The sequence below is a fragment of the Melanerpes formicivorus genome, unplaced genomic scaffold, assembly GCF_026170545.1.
Source record: "Melanerpes formicivorus ecotype bairdi unplaced genomic scaffold, bMelFor1.0.p_v2 SCAF_76, whole genome shotgun sequence".
Classification (NCBI taxonomy): Eukaryota; Metazoa; Chordata; class Aves; order Piciformes; family Picidae; genus Melanerpes; species Melanerpes formicivorus.
Genome location: NW_027142428.1, coordinates 993567 through 1004671, shown reverse-complemented (window position 1 = coordinate 1004671; position 11105 = coordinate 993567). Strand labels below are relative to the sequence as shown.

At 49.3% G+C, this 11105-nt stretch overlaps 1 protein-coding gene across 1 annotated transcript; it reads left to right on the top strand.

Moving 5' to 3' along the window:
• Positions 1 to 5471: 5471 nt before the first annotated feature.
• DYNLT2B (dynein light chain Tctex-type 2B) lies at positions 5472 to 10713 on the top strand. Its single transcript, XM_068164006.1, has 5 exons — positions 5472 to 5567; positions 6455 to 6588; positions 8196 to 8265; positions 9643 to 9706; positions 10131 to 10713. Exons 1-5 carry the CDS (start codon positions 5500 to 5502, stop codon positions 10176 to 10178), a joined length of 384 nt encoding a protein of 127 aa, XP_068020107.1. The 5' UTR covers positions 5472 to 5499; the 3' UTR covers positions 10179 to 10713.
• The last annotated feature ends 392 nt before the right edge of the window (positions 10714 to 11105 follow it).

The following is an 11105-nucleotide window of genomic DNA, read 5'->3' as shown; positions in this document are numbered from 1 at the left end:
ACCAGCTCGCTCTGTGCTTCCTTTCTCACAGAAGTGGCTTTTTCCCCAGTGTGCATCACAAGGGCTGGGGTGGAAATGAAACATGCCCATGTCTGCCTCAGAGGGAAACCCAGGCTGTCTCCCACCCCCAGCTTCCCCCCTGCAGAGGCAGGGATCAGCTGAGCTGTGCTTGGCCCCTTCCTCTCCCAACACACTCCTGGCACACTCCCATGCAGGCACCCAGCTGCCAAGCAGTGAGGATGGGCACTGCAAAACCCACACCCTTGCTGGTGGTGGAGCAGGTGACATGTCCTCAGGTCCAAGCTTGGCCCATAAGTGATTTAGGTTCCCAGGCACCCATGAGTGCTCCCACTGGGTGCCCATGATAGTGGGGTTTGGGGGACATGTGGCACTGGGCAGCCAGGCAGTGTCTAAACAGCCATGGGGCACCTATTGGTGTGTTGCTGCCACTGGGAAGGGATGGGAGAAGAGAAGGAAGAGATGGAGAGAAGGAGAAGGAGAAGGAGAAGGAGAAGGAGAAGGAGAAGGAGAAGGAGAAGGAGAAGGAGAAGGAGAAGGAGAAGGAGAAGGAGAAGGAGAAGGAGAAGGAGAAGGAGAAGGAGAAGGAGAAGGAGAAGGAGAAGGAGAAGGAGAAGGAGAAGGAGAAGGAGAAGAAGGAGAAGGAGGAGTTTTACCTCCTTAAATGTGCTTCTCTATAGACAGACTGGGAGGTGCCCAGGGCCAGGGCACTGTTATTGGGGTGACTTTTGCAGCACATTTTATTTCTCCACTGGTGATGTTCCCCACTCTCCTTGCTGACTAATACTTGCATAGGAAATAAGCAGCAGTGAAAACTCACTGCGGATGGCTCCTCCGCTTCTCTCAAACACAGCCTCAGCAGCCTGCAGTTTTGGAAAGTATCAGGGGACATGATCATCATGATGAGTTCATTATTTTCCAGGCTTTCAACAACAAGCTGTGGGGCTGGGGCTTGCTCACCATCCATTTTCAACCATGGGCCTTGGCAAGTGAGTGGGCTGGGGGAGTGTTCAGGATGGCCAAGGAGGGGATCCTGAGCCACAGCAAGCAGGGGTCACCCCGGAATGGTGGCTCAATCTAGCCTGCCCTCTGTTGTCTTTTCCAGTCTCTTCCTGGCAGTGCAGCATCACTCCTTTCTCTTGAGCTTCTGGCCATGTTTGGGCTGCATAGCAAGTCTGAGGGGCTGTCCCCTCCTTGCCATCTTTCCATGTCGCCTGGCCAGAGATCACCACACTGCCTGACTGGATGACAAGGAGAGCACTCTCCACCATGTGGATGCTGCTGATGGGCTACAAGGTGGACATCACTTCTTCCTTCACCATTTACTGCATTCTCATTAAAACTAACTAAACAAAACTAAACTGAATGCCAGAAAATTTGGAAGCTCACAGCAAAGAGGCTTTTCCACCTGAAAGCTTTGTGTCCCCAGACAGTGACACTAGGCATCTGGGCTAGCTGTGAGAAGGCTTGTTGGGCACTTGCAACATGTCTGGGTTTCTAGAGGTGGAAGATGTGACAGGTATCACCACCAAGATGGCAACTCACCAAGCCAGGGATCAGAAGGAAAAACTGGTTCATCCCCCCTACCCTGAGCAGCAGCAGGGGGCTCTGATTAAAGCTGTAGTATGAATTGCTCAGACTTTGTGATGCACACTTGCACCAGGGTGTAAGCTGGTACTCAGGGCAGGGAGGCTGCCACATCCATTAGAAGCCAGTGTGGCTAGACGCAGACCACACAGCAATTTTCTCCAGGTTGCTTTGGAAACCCACATCTCAGTGTCCCACTCTACACTCTGGCAGGATGGGGACCAGCACTGGAGCCTTTCCAAGCTGCTTGAAGTGCAGAATGAGACCATGTGTGACCAGGAAGTGTGACCAGGTTGTTCATGGAGCCACACAGTGCACAGCAGAAACCACAGGGCAGTGTGACTCAGGAGCTCCCTGGCAACATGGTGATGGAAGAAAGAGAACAGAAAAAAGTAATACCTCATTTTTGTTGAAAAATATTTTTAAGGGATGGAAAGAATACAAGAAACTATCAGTCTCACCATGAGAAAGCTGCTGCTGGGGAAGCAAAGCAAGCAGCAGTGCCATGCCACAACCCAGCCCGTGTCAGCATCAGAGGAGCCCAGCCCCACTGCAGCCCCTGGGCTTTGGGCAAGCTTTGCACTCTGCCTGCACCCTGCCAGATCAGCACAACTCCTGCTGGCTCTTGCACCATCTTCTCCAGCACCAAGGCAAACAGCCTGACTCCGGCCATGCTGCAACTCCCACTCATAGCTGTAAATCCCCTCCAGCCCAGCAGAGTCTATGGCACATCTTGGGGTTGGCTGAGGGGGGCCTGAAAAGGTCATTTGAAGTTAAAAAACCCCAACAGATTCTCATTCTCTGAGATGGAATATGATGAATTCCATGAGGCAGTGCTCTTCTACTTGGCCACCAAAAGAGGAAATGAAGAGCTAAAAGAGAAGAAGAAATAGGAGGGAAAAAAACCAGTTTACTCTTGAAAACTAAAATAAAGGAACTTCAGCAAGCATGTCACACCACTTCATCAAACCACAAATGTCCTCTTCCTCTCCAAGAAGTTGTCCCAGTGTGTCCAAAAGGGTCTCACCAACATGGCTAGCACCCATATGCAGTCTCAGTCTTCTGCAGCCACCACTGTCAGGGCACACAGCAGTCACCTGAAAGGACCAAGGTTCAGTTTCAAAATGGCTTACGTGCATCTAGGGTATTAAAGGAGCACTGAAAATTTGAAAGATGAAGAAGAAAGCAATGACCAAACATTTCAGATGGAGCCAAATTAAACCCAGAGCTGAATGCCCCCAAAGCCCAGGAAAAGCAAAACTTCCTAAATGAGGAACAAAAATTGCCACAAAGTAAAAAAGGATGCTGAGGAAGAGAAATCCACAGGTTCCCAAAGATCTTTCCAACTTTGGTTTAATCAATTTCATGTCTGTGGGTCTGACACAGGCAGGAGGCAAGAAGGGGAAATGGTTAATAGTGTGTGCAAATAAATACAGTGAGTGCCTGAGGTCTTTCAGATACTTCTCAGAAATTAGGTGGCCACCACCAACGATCCGCATGAGCAACGGCTGACCCTGTAGGGAAAGGCAGCAGCCCAGGGGGTGGGGAGGTGTGGGCGTAGTGATGAGTAAGCATCAAATATGAAGAGTGATGGAGCAAAGGTACAAAACTGTTCCCAAAACAAGCAGAAATTTGCAGGGCCTGGGCAGGGCAATGGTAACAGTGATGCAAAGGTACCTCATGGGTACAGCACAGGGCTGCCGCCACCTTCTACACAGCAGCATGCTGCTGCTCTTGTCAGTGGGCAAAGCTGATGCTCATCCTGGCAGTACTAAGGGCTCTGATGGATCATCTCTAGTGAGCAAAGCTGCTAAATCAGGAGCTGCTGCTGCTGCTGTTCAGTCTCAGCAACCCACTTGTGCTCAGAGCAGGCTGGAGTAGCACCTGGCATCAGCTGGGATGCGTCTGTGCATCCTGAGCAGAACCCTGGCAGAGGCACCTCCTGCCTCCTGGTGCAACCTTACACCCTCCTGCACCTGAGGGGTACCCACAGACTGCACCTTGCCTGCAGAGCTCAAATCCCATGCACCTGCCAGCCCTGCTGCACACAGTGGCCCACTTCAGCCATGCAGCAGCAGCAGCACGCTCAGCACCGGGACTGTATGTGTCTTCACAATATTTCCATTTGAAGCACCCAGGGACCTTTCTCATATGCGTCACGTACTGCACGTAGGAAGCAAGATCATGGAGATTGACGCATCAAGATAAACAGCAAAGGAAGCAGGATGTCAGCCTCTCAGGAGGGGGCTGTGTCATACACTAACTGTCATTCACATCTTCCTTGAGACAGACAGCAGCTGTGGAAATGGAAAAAAAGATAAGGGTGTGATGGGCCTTTCCAGAAGATGTGAGATTTTCCTGGAGGAAAGGAGCAAGTCCGTGCTGACAGTTGGGATGCATGGGCCAGAGGCCGGGAGGGACCACACGGTTTGGCAGCAACACATGGGCAGGATTTGCACACTTGAATCTGTGCAAAGCATTTGCCAATGTTCTGCAGCATCTCTAAATTGGAGACATATGGACTTAATGGATGCACTGCCCAGTGGATAAGTAATTGGCTGGATGGTCACCATTGAAGATTTGCACTCAATGGCTTGATGTCCAAGTGGAGACTTATGGTGTTCCTCAAAGGGAGGTGATCCTCCCCCTCTATTCCACTCGCAATTGCAAGACCCCACTTGGAGCACTGCATTCAACTCTGGACCCCAGTGTAAGGAGAATAGACCTGTTGGAACAAGTCCACAGAAAGGCCAAGAAGATGACTGGCTGAGAGCCTTGGGGTTCTTCAGCCTGGAGAAAACTCTGGAGAGACCTTGTCCTTAAAGGGAACCTACAGGAAAGAGGGGGATCCATTATCAGGGACTGCAGCGGTATGATGGTAATGGTTTCAAACTGAAAGAGGATAGATTTAGATTACGTATTAGGAAGGAATTGCTCTCAGTAAGGGTGGTGAGGCACTGCCACACATTGCCCAGAGAAGTTGTAGCTGCCCTCTCCCTGGAAGTGTTCCAGGCCAAGTTTGGATGGAGCTCTGAGCAACCTCTGATCTGGTGGAAGGTGTCCCTCCCCATGGCAGGGGAGCTGGAACTAGATGATCATACTGAGTCTACAAACTGAGGCTGGGATTGTTTAGGCTGGAGAAGAGGAGGCTCAGAGGAGACCTCATTGCTGTCTACAACTACCTGAAGGGTGGCTGTAGCCAGGAGGAGGTTGGTCTCTTCTCCCAAGCAATCAGTGACAGAACAAGAGGACACAATCTCAAGCTGCACCAGGGGAAGTTTAGGCTGGAGGTGAGGAGAAAGTTCCTCCCAGAGAGAGTTGTTAGCCATTGGAATGTCCCCGAGAGAGTCATTAGTCATTGGAATGTGCTGCCCAGGGAGGCTGTGGAGTCACCGTCCCTGGAGGCGTTCAAGAGGGGATTGGACGTGGCACTTGGTGCCATGGTTTAGTAGTCATGAGGTCTTGGGTGACAGGTTGGACTTTATGATCTTTGGGGTCTTTTCCAACTTTATTGATTCTATGATTGTGCTTTGTAATGGTGATCAATCCAAGCTGCCCTCTCTTCTGTCTCGTTTGCCCAGAGCTGCGCCCACTGCCCCCAGCCCAGCAAGGCTCTGGGGTCAGAGCCGGGGGCTGGGACACCAACACAATCCCCACACAGAGAAGCCAGAGGCTTGTAGAGTCTCTGGGGGCGGGAATCCCCCTGGCACCTGCCCGCATCTCCCTAGCTAGGCCCACACCCTTCTGCGGGGGCCGCAGCCGCCAGCAGCACCCCGCGGCCCGCTGCGAGCGCTTCCGGAAGTGCGGGACGTCACCGGAAGCGCGGGACGTCACCGGAAGCGCCGGGCGTTACCGGAAGCGCGGGACGTTGCCGCGGCAACCAACGCTGCGGCCATGGGCGAGCTGGGTTCGGATGATGCCGCCGGCAATACGTACAGCTTGCGACCCAGCCTCCAGCGCCGGTGAGCCGGAGGAGGTCTGGGACGCAGCGTGGTGCTGGTTCTGGAGGCTGCGGGAAGGGAAGGGAAGGGAAGGGAAGGGAAGGGAAGGGAAGGGAAGGGAAGGGAAGGGAAGGGAAGGGAAGGGAAGGGAAGGGAAGGGAAGGGAAGGGAAGGGAAGGGAAGGGAAGGGAAGGGAAGGGAAGGGAAGGGAAGGGAAGGGAAGGGAAGGGAAGGGAAGGGAAGGGAAGGGAAGGGAAGGGAAGGGAAGGGAAGGGAAGGGAAGGGAAGGGAAGGGAAGGGAAGGGAAGGGAAGGGAAGGGAAGGGAAGGGAAGGGAAGGGAAGGGAAGGGAAGGGAAGGGAAGGGAAGGGAAGGGAAGGGAAGGGAAGGGGCTGCTCTGTGAGGCTGGGACCTTGGGGATAGGGGAACCGCGGTGGGATTGTCGGAGAGTGGGTCCATGGGCACAGGGGGCTGGAATGGGGCTATGAGGGCTGGGAAGATGACGTTGGGACGGAGGGAGCCCCGAGGGTTTGGGGACTAAAGGGGCCCTGGGCTCTCAGACCAACCTTGACATGGGATGTAGGGGGACAGGGAAGGCAGGGGGCAAGGAAAGCACAGCTGGGAACACTGCTGGCAGGGCAGCCTCTGATGGGACTCGTTTTGCACCTGTGTTTACAGGTGTTTGGCTTTTGGCAAGGCTGGTTAAGTATTGTCATTTTAGCTGGGCTTTCCCCCCTGTCCCCCGGTTTTTCATTGTGGTTTTTTGGTTGTTGATTGGTTTTTTGGGGTTGGGTTTTTGGGGTTTTATTTAATATATGAAAGGTCATTTTTCCCAGCCGGGGTTGTGTGTCTTTCTACATGTTGTGTGATCTTTATGGGCCTTCTGTTGCTGTTTTTTCACTCTGATAGATTTAAATCATCCACAGTAAAAGAATGCATCCACGCAATACTGAAGGAAAAGCTGGCCAATGTACAGTACATCCCAGAAGACATGCCTCAGCTTACAACGTCCTTATCAGAGACAATAAAAGACAGACTGAAAGGTAAGGAGGTTTACTGGAGAAACCACTTCTTTTGTTACCATGTGCCTTCCCTTTTGACAAAATCCCCTTTTCCACCTTTATTCTTGAAATCTCCTTCCCCCATTAACTAACTCAAGTGTACTGTTATGAAACAATCTGGCCTATATACACACGTTCCTTGCCTGCAGCACTAGAAACCTAATTCAAGCACACAAGATTTGGTTTTGTATAGACTGGCTGGTGTGGGATGTCACACCCAGAGGGGCTATGGGGAGAAAAAAAGCTGCATTAGGGAGAAGAAAGAAGTGATGCTCATTGCTTCAATAAAAGAAGCATTCCTTCTTTATGTTTTTTTCTGCTGCAAGTTACATCAGAGTTGGGGCAGAGTGGAATAGGAGGCAGATCAGAACGAGGCCCAGTAGGAGAAACACAGTGGGAGAGAGTTAGGAGCACAGTAGCCAGGGAAGGATGTGACTGCAGCACTGGAAAAAGATCACGGTGGTGCTGTGCCAGATGCCCTCCAGCATTTTTAAGAACTAAACTTCAGGCTTCAGCAGGTGCTTCCTGTCTTTGGTACTGGAACAAGTACACAGATATGAGCTGGCACGGTCACTTTTTTTTTGCCTCCTTCCTGCGGACAGGCTGGTGCTCCATCTGCTGGGCTGGCCTGACACGGTGGCACAGATGTCCTGCCACCCTTGACAGAAACTGTGGATCTATGCTTCTGCCAGAGTTAGGCATCTGCTTTAAATCTAGCAGCAGCTGTACTCACAGCATGTGTTTGTGCTGAGAGAACGTGCACAGGGCTTAGCTTCAGTCATCTGTAAACACAGCCGTGGTAGCCTGAGGCCAGGCTGGCCCAGTGTGACCCTTCTATCAGCTGGCATCTCTGATAAGCATTGACATGATGCATGTTCCCAGACTCAGCATGCTGTGTTCAATTCTCCAGTGGAAACAGTGAGTCCAAGTTGTCCTGGGACACTGCTTTGTGGAAAGCAGGCAGTAGGACCTATATTTCATTTTAAGCATGGTTGTTCTGGTTTGGCTTCTGGAACTTTGCCATGGCCTGATTGGATCTGGCCTGTGCCCCAAAGGTATTTCTTTACTATTGTAAAACAACTCCATCTTTGCAGACATATAACCCAGACTTGCATGTGTTTTTATGTGGCCTTTTACCATAGCTTAGATGCAAAGGAAACACCTCTGTGGGAGAAAAATCTCTGCAGTACCTTTGCATCAGAACAGGTTTTAAATAAGGTAATTTTTTTTATTTTCAAATTGGATTTTGTCCATCAGCTGCCTTGTTGACATCCTTACCCTGTGTTCAGTTCCTGAAAGTTGTCCAAGTAGGATGCTGACATAGTGTGGCCAATCAGGGGTGTCTTCTGCCTTAGATCCACCTTTTGACAGGTGCCAAATACCTTGTTCAAGTTTTAACTCCGGCAAGACCAAGGTGCACTGTACCTAGGAAAACAGAGCTGCAAGGAAGTCTGTCCATTTTGCCAGCTGCAGACTTGTAGAGAACACTGGCTTTGTATCTACAAAGCTTTAGGCTTCTGGCTTCTGTTTTGGGCTCATGTTTTAAACAAGTTGTTGCTCTCGCTATCACTTTTTTCCTTTTTCTGCAGAGGAAGGATTTGACAGGTACAAAATGGTGGTGCAGGTTGTGATTGGAGAGCAGAGAGGAGAAGGAGTAAAGTAAGTCTTTCATCTTCCAGTTCCATTCCTATCATTTTGTTTGGGCTTCTGTGTTGGTTTTTTCCCCTTTGGAAGCTTATTCCACCTTTCCTAGGTTCTAGGAAACAGCTGTAGGACAGTAAGTCATATGTGTGGGTACTAGGAGCAACATGCTGTGCCACTAAGAGGGATCCTGTCTGCTGAGACTGACAGGGACAGGCAGGGATCTGGGCATTTGCAGCAGGGAAAGGAGAATTTCAATCACATCAGCAGTAGCAAGGTATCATTTGTAAGACCCCTTACAGTCTGGTTTCTTGTCTTCAGGGTAAGGCTTGGCCTGAAGCAGGTGTAGAAAAAGGCCAGCAGGATGGTCAGGGAACAGAACATATAGATATGAAAGAACAAGGAGATCTTAGCTTGTGGTCTAGTAACACAGTGTCTGCCAAGGAATATGATACCTCCCTATAAATAACTTGAGAGTATGCACCACAAAGTGCAGGAGGTGAAGGACAAGAACAAATAAGCTAATTTAGCCACAGATATGCATAGGCCAGAGGTCAAAGATTCTTAAACACCATAGCAATGAGATTTTAAGCCCTGCTGCACAGTGGAGATAGCAGAGTTGGTAGCTGATGAGTTTGAAGATGGTGCTTGATCCACATACAGAGGGGGTTACAGCATGTGATGGAATTCAGTAGTGGGGATCTAGGCTCAGGATTCAGGAGAATGCTCCCTATTTACTCTGTCTTTAAAGGAATCATAGAATCATTTCAGTTGGAAAATATCTTTACATCATTGAGTCTAACCATCAACCTAACACCACCATGGCCATTAAACCATGGCCCACATGATTTAACACCTTCACCACCTCCCTGGGCAGCCTGTTCCAAGGCCTGACCATCCTTTCTTTAAAGAAATTTGTCCTAAGATCCAATCTAAACCTTCCCTGGTGCAACCTGAGGCCATTTCCTCTCATTCTATCACCTGATACTAGGGAGATGAGACCAACCCCCACCTCACTACAACCTCTTTTTCACTGGTTGCAGAGAGCAATAAGGTCTCTGCTCAGCCTCTTTTTCTCAAGTCTAAACAACCCTAATTCCCTCAGCCACTCCTCATAACACTTGTTTTCCAGACCTATCACCAGCTTGCCCTCATCTGGACATGCTCCAGCAATTCAATGTCCTTCTTTTAGTGAGGGGCCCAAAAATGGACATAGTACTGAGGTGTGACCTCACCAGTCCTGAGTACAGGGGCACAATCATTTCCCTACTCCTGCTGGCCACGCTATTCCTGACACAGACCAGGATGTTCAGTTTCCTTTTGAGGAACATATCTGTGATTACTTAGGTCCTTACAGGTGAACTTTGTTGGTAATGGCTCTGTCTCCTTTTCTAGTATGGGTGCACGATGTTTCTGGGATGCTGACACTGACAGCTATGCTCATGATGTGTTCATGAATGTAAGTATCAGCTGGTTTACCAGGGGAAAGTGTAAAAAGGGAAAGTTGTTATAGTCACATCATTTTGCAGGTGGGCAGAGGAAGCACAAGAGGTAAAGTCCTTTCTTAAATGCTTTGCTTATCTGCTCCCGTGGAGTATGGCTGGAATCCAGGAATGAGCAAAAGTCAAAGGTTTATTATTATTTTCTTTTAAACTGACACTTATACACCTTCAGGGTGTAGATGGGAGTAAACTGGGGCATTTCTGGCATTCTGACACACTGAGCTGGGTTACACCACAACTAAGGTGAAAAGAAACCAAGAGAGAGAAAATTGCAATCTAAAAGAACTATGTTTTGGTCTAAACGTTCCCTTAGGTTTGCCCTTCCTGTTAGGCTAGCAAAGAGTTTGCCTTTACTAACACAGAGTCTTTCTGTTTCCCCAGGACAGCCTGTTTTGTGTGGTAGCTGCCTTTGGCTGCTACTACTACTGAAGATGGTAAATGCTGAACAGAAGGACAGAGGTGGTGGAGAACACTTTAGGGTGGGTTTTGTTAAGAGACACAAAATCATCATGTGCTTCCTTCACTGCCTAACTAAACAACAGCTTTACAAAGCATGTCCTGCACCTGTTCCTACACACTACAATGTTCCTTATTCCTTGTGGATATTTATGCAGCTTTAAGCACAATATTTTTATGTCCTTTATTTAAATTATCCTTTGGTTTTATATGGTGTTGGGTTTGTCCTAAAAGGGTATTGCCCAGAGCTGTTGCTTCTAAGGCAAACTCAACTTCCCCCTTGAAAGGGTTTTGTTGCTTTTGGTTTTGTTATTGTTTTCTGAAATGAATGAAATCTTTATAAGAAATGTAACATAATAAATCTATGTATTTAATATTTCCTCCCCTGGGGGCTGCCCCTTGCCATTTCCACTGTTGGTCCTTTTCCTTTGCTTTACAAGGGGCAGTAGCCTCAGTAGCTTCTCTGTGCTTCTCAGATGAGCATTTTCTGAGCATTCTTTGTAAAGTAACCCATCTTTAGGTGACCTCTTATTCTGGGTATCCAGATATGTTCCTGTGACTCCCATAACAATTGGGTTGTGGATCTCAGCAGTGTCACACGAGATGGTATTAACTGATAGGAAGACAAGATATTTAGGACACTATGTCAGGCCAGCAGCCTGCACACCCCATGACTGCCCAAACTCCTCCCTGCTGTAACTCCTCAGTGGTTTGGTGCAGTTTGGCACCTGTGGACACCGAGTGATCGCTGCTCATTGCCCTTTTCAGCAGATACTACAGTGCTTGCCCAATCCCTGCCTCTCTGTAATTGTTTTGGGATAGGAGAGTGGAGAGTGGACATTTGGAGCAAAAATTAGGACTCCAGCATTGGAAAGGAGCAATAGAAAAGGCTGCTGTAGA

What these genes read in the sequence shown, in the direction of transcription:
- DYNLT2B (XM_068164006.1), top strand. Translation starts at nt 5,500, where the DNA reads ATGGGCGAGCTGGGTTCGGATGATGCCGCCGGCAATACGTACAGCTTG. An exon ending in CGACCCAGCCTCCAGCGCCG is followed by an intron (nt 5,568 to 6,454) that starts GTGAGCCGGAGG and finishes TCACTCTGATAG; the next exon opens with ATTTAAATCATCCACAGTAA. An exon ending in CTCATGATGTGTTCATGAAT is followed by an intron (nt 9,707 to 10,130) that starts GTAAGTATCAGC and finishes CTGTTTCCCCAG; the next exon opens with GACAGCCTGTTTTGTGTGGT.